At 37.0% G+C, this 23,335-nt stretch overlaps 2 protein-coding genes across 7 annotated transcripts in view; one reads left to right on the top strand and one right to left on the bottom strand.

Annotated features, from left to right (window-relative positions):
• The window catches only part of HTR1F (5-hydroxytryptamine receptor 1F), a 105,399-nt gene that overhangs the window by 25,208 nt on the left and 56,856 nt on the right, over positions 1-23,335 (bottom strand). The gene's annotated exons all lie outside the window — the stretch shown is intronic.
• On the top strand, positions 1,331-2,296 carry LOC141581964 (ferritin heavy chain). Its single transcript, XM_074389153.1, has one exon. The coding sequence runs from the start codon at positions 1,534-1,536 to the stop codon at positions 2,083-2,085; it is 552 nt and encodes a 183-aa protein (XP_074245254.1). The 5' UTR covers positions 1,331-1,533; the 3' UTR covers positions 2,086-2,296.

Genomic DNA, 23,335 nt, shown 5'->3' with positions numbered 1-23,335 from the left:
TGAGAAGACGGCTATCTGTGAGGAACACAGGCACCGAATCTGCTGGTGTCTTGCTCTTGGACTTCCCAGCCTCCAAACTGTGAGAAATAGATTTCTGTTGTTTGTGAGCCACTCAGTTTATGGAATTCTGTTATAGTAGCCTGAATAAGAGACTCTTTTAATGTCCTATTATGTCTGGGAGGAGAAAGACATAATATGAAGTACCTAAAGAACATTTTAGTAAAGGATTTAACAGGTCATCTGAGATGCCAGGGAGCTACGGGAAGAGGGTGGAGTGTTAGTTTTGGCTGATGTGTCTAGTCTGGGTACAAACAGCCTTAGTCAGTAAGCTTTTGGCATTGACTTGAAGAACAATTTACAGGCACATGAATATTCCTCACCTCAATACTTCTGGCTAAATTTTGCATTGTATAAGCCATCTAAAATTAGTGCTTTGCATGCACACATATGTTCATTGCAGCACTGTTTACAATAGCAAAGACCTGGAACCAACCCAAATGCCTATCGATGATAGACTGGACAGGGAAAATGTGGCACACATACACCATGGAATACTATGCAGCCATCAAAAATGATGAGTTCGTGTCCTTTGTAGGGACATGGATGAACCTGGAAACCATCATTCTCAGCAAACTGACACAAGAGCAGAAAATCCAACACTGCATGTTCTCACTCATAGGCAGGTGTTGAACAATGAGAACACATGGACACAGGGAGGGGAGCACTACACACTGGGGTCAGTTGGGGGGAAGTAGGGGAGGGACGGCGGGGGGTAAGGAGTTGGGGAGAGATAGCATGGGAAGAAATGCCAGATATAGGTGAAGGGGAGGCAGGCAGCAAATCACACTGCCACGAGTGTATCCATGCAACAATCTTGCATGTTCTTCACATGTACCCCCAAAACCAAATGCAATAAAAAAAATAAAAAATAAAATTAGTGCTTTGTGGATATAATCTCAGGCATTATGTTAATTCTGTGCTCGTTTAGTATCTTCTTGCAAAAATTGTTCCAAATAAGGCGTGTTGCCAGTTATCATCCTAAAAACATTATTATGTAGTATCCCTGGAGCATGTCTGTTGACTTTATTTTTGAGAAGCCAGCATACCATCAAAAGGCTTTTTAACTGTATGGAAGATCCAAAGGGAATGACGTGCCATCCTGCTTTAGTCCAATTCAGTCTCGCAATTTTCATCTTCCTATTACATAATTTGACAACACTTATATCCTTTAGATTGATATTTAGTTTTGTAATATAAAAAGTATGTGAATATATAAAGTATGTGTATATAAAAAGCATGTGAACTGTGCAAAAAAAGATAGAAGATGTGGAGACGTTCTTCGCCGAGAGTCGCCGCGGTCTCCTGCTTCAACAGTGCTTGGACGGAACCCGGCGCTCGTCCCCCACCCCGGCCGGCCGCCCACAGCCAGCCCTCTGTCACCTCCACACCGCGTCCTCGGACCGCCCCAAGGCCCCCGCCGCCTCTCCAGCGCCGCGCAGCCACCGCCGCCGCCGCCTCTCCTTAGCAGCCGCCATGACGACCGCATCACCTTCGCAGGTGCGCCAGAACTACCACCAGGATTCAGAGGCCGCCATCAACCGCCAGATCAACCTGGAGCTCTACGCCTCGTATGTTTACCTGTCCATGTCTTACTACTTTGACCGCGATGATGTGGCTTTGAAGAACTTTGCCAAGTACTTTCTTCACCAATCTCATGAGGAGAGGGAACATGCCGAGAAACTGATGAAGCTGCAGAACCAACGAGGTGGCCGCATCTTCCTTCAGGATATCAAGAAACCAGACCATGATGACTGGGAGAGCGGGCTGAATGCGATGGAGTGTGCATTACATTTGGAAAAAAATGTGAATCAGTCACTACTGGAACTGCACAAACTGGCCACCGACAAAAATGACCCCCATTTGTGTGACTTCATTGAGACACATTACCTGAATGAGCAGGTGAAATCCATCAAAGAATTGGGTGACCACGTGACCAACTTGCGCAAGATGGGAGCACCCCAGTCTGGCTTGGCAGAATATCTCTTTGACAAGCACACTCTGGGAGACAGTGATAATGAAAGCTAAGCCTTAGGCTAATTTCCCCATAGCCACGGGGTGACTTCCCTGGTCACCAAGGCAGTGCATGCATATTGGGGTTTCCTTTACCTTTTCTATAAGTTGTACCAAAACATCCACTTAAGTTCTTTGTACCATTCCTTCAAATAAAGAAATTTGGTACCCAAAAAAAAAAAAAAAAAAAAAAAAAAAAAAAAAAAAAAAAAAAAAAAAGATAGAAGATGTGTATCAGATTTTGAAACATCTTTTTAAAGACTCTATAATGTAGAATATTATTTGCATAGAAATGTATGTCACCAATTCAGACTTTCTGCAAGTTCATGTTATTAACTGAATTAATCTGGGTTTATGAAGGGCATGACTGTTTATAAAAGTGAAATCCAATTAAATCAGCTTAAGAAGAAGAGGTCACCAAGAAGTGACTTTAAATCACACAGGGGCAATGTATTAGTCTGTTCTCGTGTTGCTAATAAAGACATACTGAGACTGGGTAATTTATTTATAAAAAGAGGTTTAATGGACTCACAGTTCCACATGGCTGAGACCTCACAATCATGGTAGGAGGCAAAGGAGAAGCAAAGGCACATCTTACGTGGGAGCAGGCAGGAGAGCTTGTGTAGGAGAACTCCCTTTATAAAACCATCAGATCGCATGAGCCTTATTTGCTATCATGAGAACAGCCTGGGAAAGATCCACAGCCATGATTCAATTGCCTCCTATGGGCCCCTCCCATGACCCATGGGAAATATGGGAGCTACAGTGAAGATGCATTTGGGTGAGGACAGAAACAGCGATACCGTATCAGTCCCACTGCAAGGAAACAAAGTATAGCTGGGCCACTCAGAGGACTGGGAAGGAGACTGAAAAGGAAGATCTCTTACGGTCTTCCTTTTAGTACTGTAGAATTATATTATTGATTACTCCATCCTGCTTTTTTTATTGGTATGCTTATGGGTAAATAAATGACATCAGAGCTGTAGGAGTGTCTTACTTTGGCCTCATGTATATCCAGAAGGAAATAATTCAGATTAAGGGTGAGGAATATATTACATTTATATATTCTAATATTCAAGGATAATTATGTAGCAATTTTATAGTCAATGCAAATCCTTAAGCGGAAGCAGAGAACTGTGATAATTGAGTTAAAACACCAGGCCCCCAATTTTAGGGAAAAAGAGCCTCAAGGGGCTTGTGTGGGTGTTAGAGGAAAAAGACATTAGTTTGGGCTCCTGAGTCCTGCTGCAAAGAAAGCAAGGAAAGCTGGCCTGGACTGGAGAAAGCTCCTAGTGCTAAATGAAAGAAAGATTCATTTGAATCCTTAGTATTAATTTCTGAATTATTAATGAACTCCCACAAAGTATGAATCTGGTGCTCTGGGGCTCTTAAGAGTAAGAACGAAGGATAGACATTGCTTCCAAAGGGTTTACAACTCAGTTGGAAAGACAAAGAGCATACGTTGTCAGATAGGTTGGGATAAACTATGCTATGAATTTCTTTAGAGAAAGTTCCGGTCTGTAAACCTGATGCGCCAGCACAGATGTTTTCTCCCAAATCCTTTCAACTCCATTGAGAAGTCGAGGGATCATAAACTCAGAGCTTCTTGGTTCTGAACCATAAAATCACGGATTTCCTACAAAGGACCTGATATTGGAGAAAAAGTTGGAGGCTCACAGAAATGTCAAAAGGCATAGAATCTGGAGGTTGCCATGCTGGAGGAGAGCGGATAGCTGTTGTTACCTTGGAGGACCATGCACAGCAAACGGTTCGTTGTTTCACTCTTGGTGGGGCCTCACTTTTGTGACAAAGATTTAGTGAAAGTGACTCTGAGTTTAAAAAATTCTTCAGGTTTAGGCAGTTAGGAACATCAGGATAACTCAGTATCTTTTTCTTTACTAATATATTATAAGAAGCTTTCCTAGAGAGAGCTGTGGCAGGAACTGCTCTTTTTAATAGTGCAATACTTTTTCAGAAATAGTATAACTATTATTGTCCAAAAGCACAGAAAATCTTTGTGGGATAGATTTGGCTTGTATATTAAATAATCAACTGTGAAAAAATGAACTATGAAAAAAAGGATGTTTTAATAAAAAGTCCAATAATTGACATTTGGTAGATTTATTTGTCTAGAAAGGTTAAAAATGTCACTAGCCCTTGCCCAAGACTATTACTTTTTCATTTATTAACAAATTTTCTAAAATGTCATTATCAGAGTGTAAAATTGGTATTTTTAATCTTGAGCAAATTACTGAAGAGAATTAAATTATACATGATTATTTGCTCTATTAAAAATTTATAAAGAAAGTAAAAAATGCATAATTTTCAGTGTTGTTAAAATGATACTGATTTTCTATTAGTATCACTAGGTTAAACTACAGCCAAAGAGAAAATATCTGATGAGGGGAAGGTTGAATTTGCTTAAGGGTTATTTGGAATACTTTAATTTTCACTTCACATAACATGTTCTTTCCAAGCAAGTACAAAGTAAATTGTTACTTGTGATCTGTTTCTATTCTTTTCCCATTGGTCAGATACTTCAGAAATTCTGTATATATAAAACTAAAAAGTATAAATATTAAAATAAAATACCAATCAATACCATTGGTATAATTTAGCTTTCAAAGGAATATTTAATTACTTTTTAATTTTTGATTACAAAAGAATTACTTTTTAATTTTTGATTACAAAGGAATTTTTTGATTGCTTCATATCCTGCTAATATATACATAAAAGGAAAACATCTCTTATATTTATAATGAATGAATTCATAACAGAGTCATATGTTTAACTTCCCTTTATTTTTAGAAATAGTTCTCTGACAGCACAATTCTCACATGTTGACTCAAGTATAATGAAGTTCATGTTGTCTTTTTTGTACATAAATTTCTTGCTTGGCTTATTTTTAATTTTATGCTAAAGGAATTTTACATTTATTCAAATAAAAGCTATTTGTGGATTTATAGCAAAAATAAATTGCAGTTTGAAATGGCTTTTGTAGCTATTTTTTATACTTTCAATCTTTATTTCTCTAAGCAGTTCATGTAAAATTTAATTAAAATTTGCTTATTAGTTTTCCATTTTTTCCCTTAAATATTACTGTGCTGAGTAGTAGTCAAATCAGCTATTCTGAAATCTCAGGCTGGTCCTAATTTTTATCATTTTTTGCAGAAATCCAAGTTGTCTCTCTTTTATTTCTTTTGGCATGCCAATGTTTGAAAACTAAAAAGGTATCTGGTTTTTTTGCTCTGTTCAATGTATGTCATTTTTGATGCAATGCAGATAGCACACCGAGGTTGCAAGATTTGGCAAATAAAAAAATAAGAATGCTCAGTTAAACCTGAATTTCAGGTAAACAATGAATAATTTTGTGATATGTCTATGGTATTGCATGGAATATGCTTGTACTGACAAAAATATGTATAGTTTATCTGAAATTCGAATTTATCTTGCTGTCTTGTATTTTAAATGACAACCCTTATACATTTTGTCATATTTGGTAGAATTTGTGTAAACCTTCTATTCTTTTTTAGATCTTATAACCTCTCTTTTATACTATCTCCATTATTTTCCATTTTTCAGGTTACAAAATAAGGAAACAATGGATTTGATTGTATAATTTTTTGTCACACAGTGAAGTTGTCTCGCTGGGTGAGACATTAGATACCATGTTCACCTGTAATACATTAAAGTTAAAAAAAATTAAAGTTATGTCTTATTCATTCATTCATTTATAATAGAGATGGGGGTCTCGCTATGTTGCCCAGGCTGGTCTCAAGCTCCAGGCTTCAAGTGATTCTTGGCCCATCTAGGCCTCCCAAAGTGCTGGAATTATAAATGTGAGACACCAAGCCCAGCTGAAGTTATAAAAAATTTTAACGACACAAGCGGCAAGGTTACTGATGACATTTTCAACTTTAAATCTCCAGTTTAACATTTCATCTCAAAATTCAAAATCTCTCCTACACCTTTTTGGCTTCCTCCTTTGATTAGAGTTGGCTGGGAATGGGGTCTCCTCCAATGACAAGGAGGAGCACAAAGTAGTTTTCTTACATCTGACTGGTCATCGATAATATCATTCATTAGTAGTCTCAATCCATGCACTTTGGACTTGGATCTCTGTAATTGTTGACCGGGGCTTGTAGTGAGGAAAAGTGGTCAAATAAAATTGGGAAATTCTTGGTTAAAGAGGTATCTCAACTGCAGAACTTCTCTGAAGCTTCAATATTTTACTTTTTACTGGACATTTCTAATAGGGGAACCACAGTATACTGCTTTTACCTAATTTATTTGACATCAGAAAGTGTGTGTGTGTGCGTGTGTGTGTGTGCGTGTGTGTGTGTGTGCGCCATAACAAGTACATGTTTTGAGACACTAAGAGTTTTAGGAAGCACAGTTAGGAAATTCTAAAGAGGGCTCCAGCTACTATTTATCTGATTTCCAGGTCAGAGGCGGCTTAAAGAGTAAAGCAGCACTAGAGTCATTAGAAACCAGTCTACCACAGTGTAAGTCAGGCTACGTCAACATGACGGATTTCAAACGGCTCACTCTGATTACAGATGGGTTCATTTAAATTTAATAAACCCAAGTCCAAGTAACAGAAAATAGGAAAAGCATAGAGGTAGGAGAAATTTGGAACTAATATTTGTTTTGCACTTACCATGGTACTTGATCCATGCAAGATGCTTTTATAAAAATTATATAGCCGGGCTTGGTGGCTCAAGCCTGTAATCCCAGCACTTTGGGAGGCCGAGGCGGGTGGATCACGAGGTCAAGAGATCGAGACCATCCTGGTCAACATGGTGAAACCCCGTCTCTACTAAAGGTGCAAAAAATTAGCTGGGCATGGTGGCGCATGCCTGTAATCCCAGCTACTCAGGAGGCTGAGGCAGGAGAATTGCCTGAACCCAGGAGGCGGAGGTTGCGGTGAGCCGAGATCGCGCCATTGCACTCCAGCCTGGGTAACAAGAGCGAAACTCCGTCTCAAAAAAAAAAAAAAAAAAAAATTATATAAATTATGACTTCACAATATCCTCACAACAAAAATACAGCCTTATGTAGATAAGTGAACTCAGAATGGTCTGGTGATTTGTTTATTGTCACGTCATCAGTTAAAATGGCACAACTGAACTTCAACACGGGTTCTGTAGGCTTCCAACCCATATTCTTTCCCTACTCACAAAAATCCACTTAAAGTCAGTTTCCTTTGGCTTCTGCTTCTGCTATTCCTAAAACAATCTAGACTACTCCTTCAGTTTTGAGAATTACTGTCTAAAGAAGCCATGATTCTTCCCTTTATAAACCATCCGGGCAGCTATTATTTTCTGATACTTAACAATGACTGCTTCTTTTTGTGATTTATTTAGGATGTTTTCCAAATTGCGTATTAGTAACCACTCACAGGGGTAAATGAAGGCTCATCAAGCAGTGAAAAGGCAGCTGTTCTCAATTTGCTGGCTGCCACTGGAATCATCTTGTGACCTTTAAAAACGTTGATGCCTGCTTTTCAACCCCGCAAATTCTAATTTAATTGATAGGGGTATGACACAGGTGTAGGGATTTTAAAACCCTACCTAGGTGATTTTAATGTGTAGCCAGGCTGAGAACTACTGTTTTTTAGGGATCAAGTTGAGAATGTGAGTATTTCCATAAAGAAGTAAAAGAAATAATGTTACTATTTATTTAACAAGCCCATTTTTTTTGGATAGTTGCTGAATTTAAGGATTTTTCAGATGGAAAACAAGTTAAAGTTTGATGTCATTTTCTATATAAATGATATTTGTGTTTACTTGGGGAACCTGTGTAAAATATGTACTTATTTCATCAGTTAGGTTACTGAGTCATTCTTAATCTGTAAAATACATAATCCTCAAAAAAAAACTATGGTGGTCTCACGTTGCATGCCAGTGTAGATTTAATTATTACACTAAGAAATCCACATTGTCAAAACAGCATGAGCTATCCGTAAATCAATGTATTAAATCCTATCAACAATGCACTTTTCCATTTCATATTTGTCTCTCTTATGTTGACATTGTTGAAGGTTTAATAAACTGAATTTAAGTAAAGTACCACTTTCTTGATGTAACTGCAATAGTTTTCAAACCGTTCTTTACTTTTGGATGTTAATTTTTTTCTAATTGGCAAAATTGAAGAAAAAGAGGCTCAATTAGATTTGTACTAGAAATAGTGTACTAAAATACTAAGATAACAAAGTGACCATATGACGGGTTGAAAACACAAAGCTCTCCAATTGCCAGGCTTTGGCAATGAATAGATGTAGGCAGCAACTGAGAATTTGGATATTATAAAGACGGCAAAAATTTATGGTGTACTAATTGCCTTATACATTACAGTCTCATTAAACCCCTAATAATAGTAGAATTTAGGCACTATTACTATTCCAACCATACGAATGGGAGAATTAAGTTTCAGAGGGTAGGTTTTAAACTCAGTCTATTTCTAGAGCTTGTGCTACTAACCAATATATGTCATTGCCTTCCTCAAAATGGTAATATTTTCAGCTTGAGTGACTAAGGAGTTGATTACATCAAATAACATAGGTATGTAACTCAAGTCAATTAAAAGTTTCACAGCGGGGTATCCAGATAATGAGTTTATGATTAGACATATTTACTTTGGGTGCAGGGATTTATCAGTCAGTTGACAATATGGGTCTGACAATCACTAGAAAGTTCAGAAATGGAGAAGATGGAGTACCAATGAATGGAAGTGGTGGTTGAGAAAGTGGCAGTGGATGAACTAAGGGAGAAAATATAAAGGAAGAAGAGTTTTAACATAGGATCCTGTGGGAACACCTCTAATTGTGAAGCAGATGAGGTACAACTGGATCCGCAAGACAGATGGCAAAGTAACAAAGAGACTACATCACAGAAAGCAAGGGAAGACACATTTTGAGAAAGGAATGGTGTTAACAGTGTCAAATGCAGAAGAACTGGACTAGGATACAGTGTGGGTAAACAGATACGGGATTTGGCTGTTAGAAAGTCATTAGCAATCTTCTAAAAAATGATTTTAATATCCTTGTAGGGCTAAAATAGAGACTAGGCTAGCTTCCTGAGTAAGTGAAGAGTATTTGTTTAGAACTAGCTAATGTTTGTGGAGTGCTTCCTATAAGCCATGCAGTGTTCAAGGGTTTTACATGTTTTTAATGAGCTAACAACCCTACTTGGGGATTCAGTGTACTCAAGGGCATACAGAACTAAAGAGAGAAAATAGTTGCTCCAACATATTAGAAGTTTAAAAAAGCTCTTCTCTAAGCTAATGATGGAACGATTAAACTGAAACAACAAGAAAACACCCAAAGAGTAAGGATACGAAGGATTTAAACAACACAATTTTCCACCTCCGTCTAAATTATATTTAAAACACTCAGCAACTGCAGAATACACATGAGATATTTAAGAAAATCTTAAATATTTGGAAACTGAACAGCATACATCTAATTAATTCATGACTCAAGAAATTACAAATTTAAAATATTTTTAACTGAATGATAATAAAAATACTATATGTCAAAACTTGGGAGACAACTAAACTACTCTTAAAGAAAATTAGAACTTATTACTTATGTTAGAAATCAATGACCTAACTAAGATTTTATCCTGGTAAACTAGAAAGAGGAGAAAAAAGTAAATCCAAGTGGAAGAAATAAAATAATAAAAGAAGAGCTGACATCAAAGACATAAAAAACAGATAAAAGAAAAAAGGCCAAAGATGTTTCTTTGAAAAGATTGACAAAAGCAATAGAATTCTAACTAGATTGGTTAAAATAAAAGAACCAAATCAGCAATATCAGAAATGAAAAATAGGTTTTCTACACATATCATATGGTTACTAAATGGATGAAAAGAGAGTATTATGAACACTAATGTTAACAAATTAGGCAATTTAGATAAAATGAACAAATTCCTTGAAAGACGCAAAGTACTAAAGTTTACTGAAAAAAAAAGTAGATAAGCTGAGAAACTTTATTTAATTAGTCATTAAATACCTATCCAGCAATAAAACTCTGATTCCATGTGGTTTCATTGGTAAATTCTATCAAATAGTTAAAAAGAAGCAATATAAATTTAATACAAATGCTTTTATTAAATAGAAGATAAGAAATATTTTCAACTAATTTTCTGATTTCATGACTATCCTGAGACCAAAACCAGAGAATGACACACACACACACACACACACAAAAACCAGAAAAAGATCCACTCGCCCCGTGATATTAAATGTTAAAATTCTTACCAAAATGTTAATAGCTGAATTCTGCAATATTTATAAAGGATAACGCATCCTGAACAAGTCAGATTCATCTCAGGAATGCAGTTTCCTAATCAGTATAATTTAACATATTAAGAGAATGAAAGAGAAAAACAATGATATTATTTCACTGAAATCAGAAGAAAAATCCATCGGACCGAATTCGACATCTATTCATGATAAAAACTCTTAGAAAAGTAGGAATAGAAAGAAACTTCCTCCATCTGATAAGAGGCATTTATAAAAAATCTGCACCTAACATAATGTTTTCTTGTGAAAGTCTTAATGGCACTCTTCTAAGATTGGGAACAAAAATGCTTACTTTTATCACTTCTGTTCAGTACGCCATACACGTGGCAAAAAATGCAAGAGAAAATAATTCAAGAGAATCAGAAAAAAAAACAAAAAAACAAAACAAGGTAACACTGACTCTATTTGGAAGGGATGCATCTATCTACCTTGAAAATTTACAGAAATCTAAAAATCAAGTATTAGAGTAAGTGAATTTTACCAAATTGGAGGAACAATGTTAACAAAAATCAATTGTAGTTTTATATAATAGCAGCAAATAACTGGTAAATGGAACTTTTAAAAGTCACATCTAAGAACACTAAAATCATAAAGTACTTGGGAATTAATTTTGCAAAAGATATGCAAGCCATCTGCTCTGAAAATTATAGAACATAGTTGAGAGAAATGTAAAGACCTAAATAAATGGAAGGTATATATTTAAAGACTCAGTATAATTAAACTGTTAATTTTCCCCAAATTTATCCATAGATTCCACATAGTCCCAGTCAAAATTCAGGTGGGGTTGTCTTTAGACATTGTGTTTGATATCTTCGATAGAATGGAAGGCAAAAACTTACAGTCTGAAATCACAGAGATCAGATGTAACCTGAATTCACTTGCAGTTAGCAGTATTGGAGTGGAAGTATAAACAACTGTTAGTGTTTTCCCAGTTTTGAAGGTTGGCTGTTGGATGGAAAAATTTGAGACAGTGGAGGCTTCTGAAAGCAGAGCTAATGTGAAAGTTGCAAATAACAGGATGAAATCACTTTTGTCAGACCTAGGCAAAATAGGGCCAGGAAGGACAGAAGGAGAGCAGATATCTGAGATAGGAACTTGTTTCCGTGGACTGTCTAAATACCTTTGATGTATTTCCTGCTTTGACGAGGCCTATCACTAGACATTACTTAGGACTGTAGTAATTCAGACACAGTGTTCTCAAAGAACACTTGCCCGGTAATGACATCTCCACCAATGAACTGACGACAACTCTGACTTTGAACCTCTGAAACCAATGAAATCTCTTTCTAAGCAGGGCATATAAATCTTTTCTTTTGGTCATAAGAACTCCACTTTCCGCTTCCCAGAACCAAATGCACTGATGGCTTGCCATTTCATGCATTCCAGGTTATAATTATTCTTTCTATTCTTAAGTAAACTCAACATATTTAGAAAGAATATTTTTTAAGCCATCCTTTTTCTTAAAAGTTGACACTAACATTATTAAGGTCTAAGATAAATCTGTAAAAAAATGACATCAGGGCATCCTGATCAACTGAAGGACCAGAAGAAGTCAAGACTTGGTTATGTATAAATAAAGGGTTGAAAGAAGAAAAAGAAAAGATGGTTTTAGAGTACCAGATTTTGATATTAGGTTTTCAATGGATTCGATTGGTGTAATATGGAAGTCCAAGATAGACCCTGTGAGAGGATAAAATAGAATATATACAACAGTTGTTTGCTATGGTTTGCATATAGGTTATTTGTTTACACCAAATTTCATGCTGAAATTTTATTTTTAGTTTGGTAGTGTTGGGAAGTGGGGCCTAGTGGGACTTGTTTGGGTCATGTGGGCAGATCTTTTTTTTTTTTTTTTTTTTTTTGAGATGATGTCTTGCTCTGTCACCAGGCTGGAGTGCAATGGCGCGATCTCGGGTCACTGCAACCTCTGCCTCCTGGGTTCAAGCAATTCCTCTGCCTCAGCCTTCCGAGTAGCTGGGACCACAAGCGCATGCCACTACGCCCAGCTAATTTTTTTTTTGTATTTTTAGAAGAGACGGGGTTTCACCATGTTGGCCAGGATGGTCTTGGTCTCTTGACCTCGTGATCTGCCCACCTCGGCTTCCCACAGTGGCAGACCTTTTACAAATTGCCTGGAGCCATTCTTGAAGCAGCCAGAGTTCTTGCTTTTGCAAGAGTAGATTGGTTCTCAAGGGAATGAATTAGTTCCTGGGAGAGAAGACTGTTTCAAAGCTACGGTGCGTCTTAGGTCCGGTTCCTCCTCATAGATGCCTGCTTCCCCTTCGACTTTCTCTGCTGTGTTTTGAGGTAGCACAAACGCCTTCATCAGAAGCTGAGCAGACACCAGCCCGTACTTCTCGTCCAGCCTGCAGAACCACGAGGTCAAGAAACCTCTTTCCCTTGAGTTGCCAAGGCTCAGATACTTCTTTCTACTAATATAAAATAGAGACATTGTTCGAATTGGCACCTGTGAGGTGACACTGTCTTATGTTTTGAATTCCCAAGGGTTTCATAGAAAATGAAAGAAAATGAAGACTTGAAACCCATGACTTCTGATATTTAGGTCAGTAGATGGCAATCAGAGTGCTTACAGGAAGGGTGATGCAAAAGGAGACGGTGTGGGTTTCAAGAGGGGGGGATTTTGGAGTCATAGTGAGAAGGCAAAGGTCTGGAAGCGGCAATAAGAAAGAAAAAGACTGTCAGCCATCCCTTCTGGATTCCAGAAATTTAAAAAAGGGACTTAATTGTGGTTTTATGTGAACTTTATAACCTGACATTAAACTGTTTGCTTTCTCAATGCTGCTTATTTTCCTGACACCTACATCAGACTTGAAGAAAATTTGTATTCCTTTAAAAAATCCTGTTTGCCTGGCACGGTGGCTCACGCCTGTATTCCCAGCACTTTGGGAGGCCGAGGCGGGTGGATCACGAGGTCAAGAGATCGAGACCATCCTGGTCAACACGGTGAAACCCCGTCTCTACTAAAAATACAAAAATTAGCTGGGCATGGTGGCACGTGCCTGTAATCCCAGCTACTCAGGAGGCTGAGGCAGGAGAATTGCCTGAACCCAGGAGGCGGAGGTTGCGGTGAGCCGAGATCGCGCCATTGCACTCCAGCCTGGGTAACAAGAGCGAAACTCCGTCTCAAAAAAAAAAAAAAAAAAAAAAAAAAGAAAAGAAAAAAAAAGAAAGCCTGTGTTTTTGAAGGAGTCCTCTTCTCCTAAGGACTGGAAAGAAGAGGCTTTGATTTATACCTTACAAACACCTTTTCTTGATATGCAGAGTTAGACTTTTAAGCTGCTGCTATTAGAAACTGACTGAGCTGTCAGAAGTAGAAGTACTTAAGTAATTAATAATTGCCTAAGTAGTTAAAATGAAATTATTTGTAAGACAGTTTTAGAAACTACCCTAAAGGATCTATACTCTACTTGGCAATACAATGAACTTCTATCAGGGTGTGTGTGTGTGTGTGTGTGTGTGTGTGTGTGTGTGTTTGTGTGTACAAACTCCTTTGGCTTTGAAGAACAAATTGACATACACACTTTATCAAATTCAAGTCTAGTTTCAGATTTTTTTAAAAAAAACTGGAGGGTGTAGATTCCAGGCATGTATTCATCTCTTCTAAATTTTCTAGTTTGTGGGCATGGAGGTTTGCATAGGTGAAATGAGTATCTCAGTCAAATGAACGAACTTGTGTGTGTGAATCTCCTAATGGATAGTAAACAGCCTTACTGTTAAGAGCTCTGGCTGTCCTGAATCCTCAAACAAAACATTTAAGTTGTTTATGCTTCATGATTTAATGTATGAAATCAACTAAATTATAGATTGTTGTGCTCCAAAGTTCACTCTAGCTCTGATTTTATATTTTATAATTTACCAGGAGCACGGAGGTTTTGGTGAGCTGAGATCGTGCCATTGCGCTCAGGCCTGGGTAACCAGCGAAACTGTCTCAAAAAAAAAAAAAAAAAAAAAAAAAAAAAAAAAAAAAATCATCTTAGCGATCTTTTGCTGAAATGGTGGTCAGAAACATCACAGATTTTAACTCCAGTCTGTAATAGCTTACTGGAGTGTTATAAAAATTATCTTTTTCTAATTCATTTATTCATTTATTAAAAAATTAAATCTTAATTACATTATGTAATGTGGTCAATAACTAGATAACTTTTTTTTTTTTTTTTTTAGATGGAGTTTTGCTCTTGTTACCCAGGCTGGAGTGCAATGGCACAATCTGGGCTCACTGCAACCTCCGCCTCCTGGGTTCAAGCAATTGTCCTGCCTCAGCCTCCTGAGTAGTTGGGAGTACAGGCACACGCCACCATGCCCAGCTAATTTTTATATTTTTTTTAGTAGAGACAGAGTTTCATCATGTTGACCAGGATGGTCTTTATCTCTTGACCTTGTGATCCACTCGCCTCAGCCTCCCAAAGTGCTGGGATTAGAGGTGTGAGCCACCGTGCCCGGCTGAAGATAACTTTTTAAAAAAGATAAACCCTAAAGCAGTCATGGAGACTCAGGTGGCTCAGAGGAAGAAAGCAAAGTTGTTAATTTTTCAAATGAAAATTGTATTCCATAGTACCATTTACAATTTTTTATCTTTATTTGCTTAATTTCCTATATTAAAAAGTTACAGTAAAAAACCAAAAACTTAATTTTAGCACCCTGAAGCTACAATTATATTCTTTTAGAAAATTATTCTTGTGTAAAACTTATCAAAGTACAAATATATTATTTGGGATATGTGATAGACTGAAGACCTCAGGAAACATTAAAAAATCCTAAAAATAAGCCTGGCATGGTGGCTTACACCTGTAATCCCAGCACTTTGAGAGGCCGAGGCGGGCAGATCACTCGAGGTCAGGAGTTCAGGACCAGCTTGACCAACATGGTGAAAACTCATCTCCACAAACATAGAAAAATTAGTCTGGCATGACAGTGGATGCCTATAATCCCAGCTACTTAGGAGGCTGAGGCAGGAGAGTCTCTGGGACCCAGAACGTGGAGGCTGCAGTGAGCCAAGATTGTGCCACTGCACTTCAACCTGGTTGACAGAGTGAGACTCCATGTAAAAGAAAAAGAAATCCTAAAAATCTGAGGAAATGTTATTAAACCAATTTTTTTCAGAGAAAATAATTTCCTTGTCCAAGGCATTTCACTTGCAGCCCATTAAACAAACTTCTAATACAGAGATGTTGAATAAAATCTCTCATAATTTTATTTCAGAATATTTTTCAACGAAATGGAAAATTAACGAAACACTGACATAGTTTGTTTTTAGATTATTCTCTCACTCTAGATTTTGAGTACATGATAGAAAATTTTAACCCAGTTAGGATTTTCAAGTAGTTGATTTCAAATTTTGGATGTAGGTCTTTTGGCTGAGTGAAGCAGTTTCATGTAGTGGAAGACCTTTGTTTTTTTCTTTGTTTCTTATTTAGTTGAAGATCTTTAATGAGGATAGGATACTTGCAGGGGCCTCAGCCTGGTGGAATTATTTAGGTAAAAACTGGAGGGTGTCAGCATGGTTAATTTCTTCTACAATTGCTGTCCTTGGCTTGCAGATGGCTGTTTTTCTCTCATGTCTTCCTGTGGTCTTTCTTCTGTGTGTTGGTGTCCTGATCACCTCTTCCAATAAGGACACCAGTCGTACTGGCTTGGGGCTTCAGTTTGTCTTAGTTACCTCTTTAAAGCCCCGGTCTCCAAATACATCACTTGCTGAGGCCCTGGTCGTTAGAAAAGGTTTCTTGCCATAATTTCAACAAATGATGGGGTATGTAAACAAACTAAAGCAACAGAATGTTTTTCAGATTTTTAATTGAGCCAGTATAATTGTACTCTCAAAGAACTGTGTTATTGTAAAATAATTGCACTGTTGCAAAGTCACACTTGATACTGTGCCTTTTCTCTTTCCTTCTCTTGGACTGTCTATCCTAGACCCAGTCCTTGGATGTCTTTCTTCTCTATGTGGACTACCATGGCATTTCTTACTATGTATGTAAATGTCCTCATGACTTCCAAGCTTATATATTCTGGGATCCTAGATAAATAAACACAACTAGCTACTTAAAATTTCTGCGTGGATGTCTAATATGCATCTGAATGCATACTGTCCATTTGGGCATACATGTCTAAAAACAAATTTCTGCTCCTTCCTCCAAACCTGCTTCTCTTGCCTTCTTGGTTAGCAGCAACTCTTCCAGATGCTCAGTAGAAAACTCTTGCCTATTCCCTTTAACTCCTCTTCTTCTCTTTTGCCTTATATGGGAGGCTCTGGATTTTCTCCTTTCATTTTTTATTTTCTTGTATTTTTTTTCCTATACTTTAAGTTCTGGGGTGCATGTGCAGAACGTGCAGGATTGTTACACAGCTATACATGTGCCATGTGATACACAAGTATGCCATACATACCTATGGTGGTTTGCTGCATCCATCCCCTCATCATCTACATTAGGTACTTCTCCTAATGCTATCCCTCCCCAATTCCCCCACCCCCTGCTATCCCTCCCCTAAACCCCTCCATCCCCCAACAGGCCCCAGTGTGTGATGTTCCTCTCCCTGTGTCCATGTGTTCTCGTTGTTCAACATTCACTTATGAGTGAGAACATGCGGTGTTTGGTTTTCTGTTCTTGTGTCAGTTTGCTGAGAATGATGGTTTCCAGCTTCATCCATGTCCCTGAAAGGACATGAACTCATCTGTTTTTATGGCTGCATAGTATTCCATGGTGTATATGTGCCACATTTTCTTTATCCAGTCTATCTCTGATGGACATTTGTGTTGGTTCCAAGCCTTTGCTATTGTGAACACTACCACAATAAACATACACGTACATGTGTCTTTATAGTTGAATGTTTTATAATCCTTTGAGTATATACCCAGTAATGGGATTGCTGGGTCAAATAGTATTTGCACTTCCAGATCCTTGAGGAAGCGCCACACTGTCTTCCACAATGGTAGAACAAATTTACACTCCCACCAAAAGTGTAAAAGTGTTCCTATTTCTCCACATCCTATCCAGCATCTGCTGTTTGCTGATTTTTTTAATGGTCACCTTTACAACTGGCATGACATGGTATCTCAATGTGGTTTTGATTTTCATTTCTCTAATGACCAGTAATGATGAGCATTTTTTCATTTGTTTGTTGGCTACATAAAAGTCTTCTTTTTAGAAGTGTCTGTTTATATCTTTCACCCACTTTTTGATGGGGTTGTTTTTTTCTTGTAAATTTGTTTAAGTTCTTTGTAGATTCTGTTTATTATCCCTTTGGCAGATGGGTAGATTGCAAAAATGTTTTTACATTCTTCTGGTTGCCAGTTCACTATAATGATAGTTTCTTTTGCTGTGCAGAAGCTCTTATGCTTAATTAGATCCCATTTGTCTATTTTGGCTTTTGTTGCCATTGCTTTTGGTGTTTTAGTCATGAAGTCTTTGCCTATGCCTATGTCCTGAATGGTATTGCCTAGGTTTTCCTCCAGGTCTTATGTTTAAATCTTTAATCCATCTGGAGTTATTTTTGTATAAGGTGTAAGGAAAGGATCCAGTTTCAGCCTTCTGTGTATGGCTAGCCAGTTTTCCCAACACTGTTTATTAAATGAGGAATCCTTTCCCCATTGCTTGTTTTTGTCAGGTTTGTCAAAGATCAGATGGTTGTAGATGTGTCATGTTACATCTGTTCCATTGTTCTATATCTCTGTTTTGGTACCAGTACCATGCTGTTTTGATTCTTGTAGCTTTGGTATAGTTTAAAGTTAGATTGTGTGATGCCTCTAGCTTTCTACTCCCCACCCCCCCCCCCCCACCACCACCAAGGGATTCTCTTGGCTATGTGGGCTCTCTTGTTTCCATATGAAGTTTAAGTTGTTTTTTTTTCCCCCAATTTTATGAAGAAAATAAATGGCAGCTTGAGGGGAATAGCATTGAATCTATAAACAAATTATTGCTGCCACCTCTAGAATCTCTCAAGTCCACTCTCCGTTGTCTCTTGCACCCAGGCTTATGTTATAATCTGCTCATTTCCCCCCCTGCTTCCGTCATCATTACTCTCAGTGATGGAGCAGTCAGAGTTACCCTACTGAAATATAAGTCAGCTCACGTCCCTTCATTGCTGTAGACTCTCCAATAACTTCCTATCTTATTGAAATTAAAGGTTTCTACAATGCCTGATTCCCCTAAACTTGTCTGAATTAATTTCTAACAACTCTTTCTTCATCTACTCAGCTCCTTGCGATTCTCTGAATGAACAGAGATGGAGTGCACTTTTTGATTCTTCCGCCTTAAAAATTCTTTTCAGTATATCCCAATATATCTTTCTATTGCCTTCTTCAGGTTTTTGTTTAAATGGCATCCCATCCGGGAGACTTTATCTGACTATGTTGCTTACAATCGCAACATTACACTACTCTCTTGCCTCTTTACTTCCTTTTCTTTATATTAATACTACTATCACCATTGAAAATACTATAAAATGATCTTAATTATTTTGATTTATATCTGCCTTTCTGCACACATGTGTAGAGCCTATGTAGACAGTAGTTTTTATTTCTTTGAGTTATTGATGCATTCCACCACATAAAATGATATACTGCAGTTTTTGTTTGTCTGTTTTGAGACAGAATCTCACTCTGTTACCCAGGCTGGAGTGCCGTGGTGCGATCTCAGCTCACTGCAACCTCCATCTCTGGTTCAAATGATTTTTCTGCCTCAGCCTCCCGAGTATCTGGGATTACAGACACAAGCCATCACAGCTGGCTAATTTTTTTTATGTATTTAGTATAGATGAGGTTTCACATTTTGGGCAGGCTGGTCTCGAATTCTTCACCCCAAGTGATCTGCTTGCCTCAGCCTCCCAAAGTGCTGGGATGATAGGTGTAAGTCATTGTGCCCAGCTATTATGTTCTATCTTAATGCAATCATTCTATTAGGTTATTTAAAATTACTATGTAAATTGTAGAAATTATAAAAGGATTTAGCTTTCCTACAGAGCTTCAATGTTTATAAACATGTGAGAGTAAGTCCTACATAAATTAAAAGGATTTAGCAGGAATAGGTAAGTGTGGGAATTTCTATAAAGCTGTTTTAATGAAAGAATTTTGCTAGTATTTATGATGGCTAAAGAAAAGTGAACCTAAAATGTACCACAGTGTATAAACAAGGTTGATGACATAAAAATACTGAGGATTGTCCCCCTTTTGTCTGAGACTGAGAAAACCAGTTGTTTTGGTGTCCTTAATACATTATTTGGCTTGGCTAGAATTGTCAAAGGACAATATTTATTTGAGTTATTTAAGTTAATTTTGAAAATGAAAAATTCATAAGGCTGAAAGAGGGCCATAGAAAATAAAAATTAGTTCAGTCACAGAAAATTTAATGTCAGTGCTTACTTCCTGGAGCATGTTAATATATTCTGTGTTTTGTTCCTTACAGAAGAATCTTGTTAAAATTTCAGAACAAAAAAGGAAATATTTTCCTTGTAAAGAGACTGATTGTATTTTAGGTAGAAAACAGCTATCCTAATGGGTATAAGGTGCTATCTCCTAGTGGCTTTGGCTTTGATTTACATTTTCCTGATGAGTAGTGATGTTGAGCATCTTTTCACATACCTGTTGGCCATTTTCGGATCTTTGGAGAAATGTCTATTCAAATCCTTTGTCCATTTTTAATTGGGTTACATATTTTCTTGCTATTGCGTTGTTATATGCATTATTTATAAATTTTGGGTATTAATCACTTTTGAGATATATAATTTGCATAAACTTTTTCCCAATCTATAGGTTGCCTTCTCACTTTGCTGATTGTTTCCTTTGTTGTGCAGAAGCTTTTTAGTTTGATGTTGTCTCATTGATTTACTTTTGCTCATATAGTCTGAGCTTTTGGTGTGATAGGAAATCACTGCCAAGGTCAGATAGACAGACCTACTTTTAAGTTTCAATCACTTAGTGTTCTTTCAGGTAATTAATTTGAATAAAGATATGCAAAATGTTCTATCTTGGGCAACGTAATATAATGACGTGATTATAATTGTCTAGCACAGTGCCTGGCACACAGTAGACACTCAGACAAAATAGTAGATGGACCGTATGTCCCTTCTCTGAAACCTGGTTAGGTTTTAGGCTCCTTCCCACTCTTAGGAAGGATGCCCAGGCTGCTGCTGTGACTACTGGTGTATGCATTGAGCAGGTAAAGCTCTATTTATTTAACGTCCCTGAGGTGAGATCGATTGACTGGTAAATAGTCAGAGGGGTCCCTGTTGAGCAGCACTGGGAGAGAGCAGCATTCAGAGACAAGAAGGCCATCTGTTGTTCCTGGCAATGTCACTGTCCCAAAGTGGGGGATATCAATGATTCACAACCGTTTCTCTTTCTGATTTTATTTTTAAAAGTATTTCTAATTTAACAATAAAGATGATATTTTAAAGCACTCTTCTTATAAATACGTCTTTTGGAAGGGCTTCAATTCATTACTACTATAAATCACCTACTCATCACACCACCTACCAGTGTTTCTCTCTCTCTGCCTGTCTTTTTTTGGTTCCAGAGCTGTTAACTCTTATCTTACCTGTATCAAATGCTATGAACATTAGAAAGATGTCAAAAATTCACCAAAGTCTTCACTTCAAAGAGTTTCTGGAAATGTCAAATGCTCACCTAAGAAAAAGTTTTAATGAGAAATGTAAAGATGCTGGTTGAAAACTATGAGGTACAGAAATCCCTTAAACTCCATTTCTTTTCTCCTGTAACTTGAATCTGTTATTAATCTGGTAAAATCCAAAGATGTACTTTGTATCATGAAGAAATCGTTCCTAACAGTTAAATTCCTAGAAGAAAAGATAATATAGCATAATATATTAAGATAATATAATATCCAACAGAGAGTAGATATCCCATCAATGCTATTTGTGTGTATATATGTACATATAATACAGTCATGTGAGCATCTTTTACCTGTTGACTATTTTTGTGTCTTTGGAGCAATGTCTATTCGAGTCCTTTGTCCATTTTTAATGTGTATATTTATTGTGTATTGTGTATTTAATGTGTATAAAGTGTATATATATTCACACACATATTATTATATTATTTCATCTAATTTTCTAAAGAATCCATGAGATAGGGGATTCACTTCATATTATGAATATAGAAGTCAAATAGCTTGGTCAATGTTATCCACCTAGTAAAAGGCAAACCTACATCTGTGACTACAAGTTTGTGCCCTTTTCGCTACCACTGTCTCTGAGTAGATAACTCTCAGTTTTTAAATTTTGCGAACTAGTTAACTCCCTTGAATCCTTTAGGACTAATACCTAATTTACTATTTTGCCTTTACTGCAGTGATAGTAGTAATAATACCATTCACTAAGCCTTAATCATGAGCCAGGCATCATGCTAATAGTGCTGTATACACTATGATATCCTCTCATAAACTCTTTTGAGTATTTAAAATGACCAACATTTGTGTAGCCATTCTTATTTGCTCATGGCTTTTTGCAGTGGTTTTCTCAGCATATTAACTCTCTTAATCCTCATGTGATTGGTATCATTTTATCCCCATTTTACAGTGAAGGAAACTGACATATAAGGAGGCTTAAGTTATCTTGGTTAAGACAGCCCAACAGGCAAATGCAGAGATGAGATTCACATCCAGATATTCTGGCTCCAGAGCTCTTGAGTCCTTGCTCTTTACTTTTATTTTGAAAATGAGGCTGGGCACTGTAGCTCACATCTGTAAGTAATTTTTGCTGTTTTGCTGCATACTCCATTTTATAACTTTCAAAATTTTATCTATGCCTTTATTGTATCATAACAATATTTCTCAGATTACAAATCTTGGGCTTATTATCTAAATTAAATAAAAATTATGCCAGTAACACAGCTTATCCCCAATAACAGAAATAGAAGTCACAGAGCTCTTGATAGTTTCTAATAAGGAATAAGGAGGCTGATTCCAAAGATGGGGTTAAAACACTCATGTGAGTTTAATTTGATTTTCCCCTTTAGGTTTCTACAAGATCCAGGGAAGAAGAGAAGATACTACTATGTGGGAGGTGAAAACATGTCTTGAGTTGGCAGCTCAACAGGAACGTGAGCTTGCCTCAAGTTGTCTGTGTTTCTCCTACTCCTGACATTACACAGTAGACGGAGACTAATTACAGTGGTGATTATAAAGTTAATGAAGTTGAAAAATTCCCAGAAATAATCGTCTGAATGAATGGGGTAAAGAATGTGACGTCCAAGGCATAATGGCTAATTGGACACTGAAGGAGCTGATTCTGTGGACATTCCTTCATGAAGAAGAGCTCAGGGACAGAAATATATTGAGAAACAATGAGGCATCAATCACTTGACCTGAAATAACAATGAGTCTGACAAATAAGAAAGTAAAGCATAAAGAGGCTTTAGAAGCCAATTGGATGTTGAGAAGATTCTTTGATGTGAGTTAAGGATGCCGAATCTCAATTCTTTTCAGGCAATGAAAAGCAACCGAAGGCTTTTTCTGGAAAAGGAGAACGTTAGGAAAGTTCCATTATTATAAAAAGGGACTTAGCTTAGCTTTGCAAATCATTCTTGTTAGGTGTTTGAAATGCTTGAGGGATTTAGGTGTTAAAATGTGTAATTGAAATTTAAAATGTCTAAAGAAATTGAATTAATGAGGTTCATAAGTGGTGTTAAATGTTTAGGGAAAATTAATCTGTCAACTTTATGTCAGTTGAGCACTGATCAAAGCAAAAGGGAGAATGGCATTCTTTAAATTTTAACAAAAAACACCCAATTTATATGTACATTTATTGGATATCTCTTTGAATAGTTAAAAAGAATTAATTTAAATTATGATTTTAACAAATTCTAATCAAAATGGTAACTGTAAGTACTATTTTGTATAGAAATAGAAGTCACATATGCATAAAATTTCTTGGACATTAAGAAATAATTGGGCTGAGTGCGGTGGCTCACATCTGAAATCCCAGC

This window comes from Saimiri boliviensis, chromosome 18, assembly GCF_048565385.1.
Source record: "Saimiri boliviensis isolate mSaiBol1 chromosome 18, mSaiBol1.pri, whole genome shotgun sequence".
In the NCBI taxonomy this organism is placed as follows: domain Eukaryota; kingdom Metazoa; phylum Chordata; class Mammalia; order Primates; family Cebidae; genus Saimiri; species Saimiri boliviensis.
The sequence above is the reverse complement of the archived record's forward strand: the minus strand, read 5'-3'. Positions and strand labels throughout refer to the sequence as shown.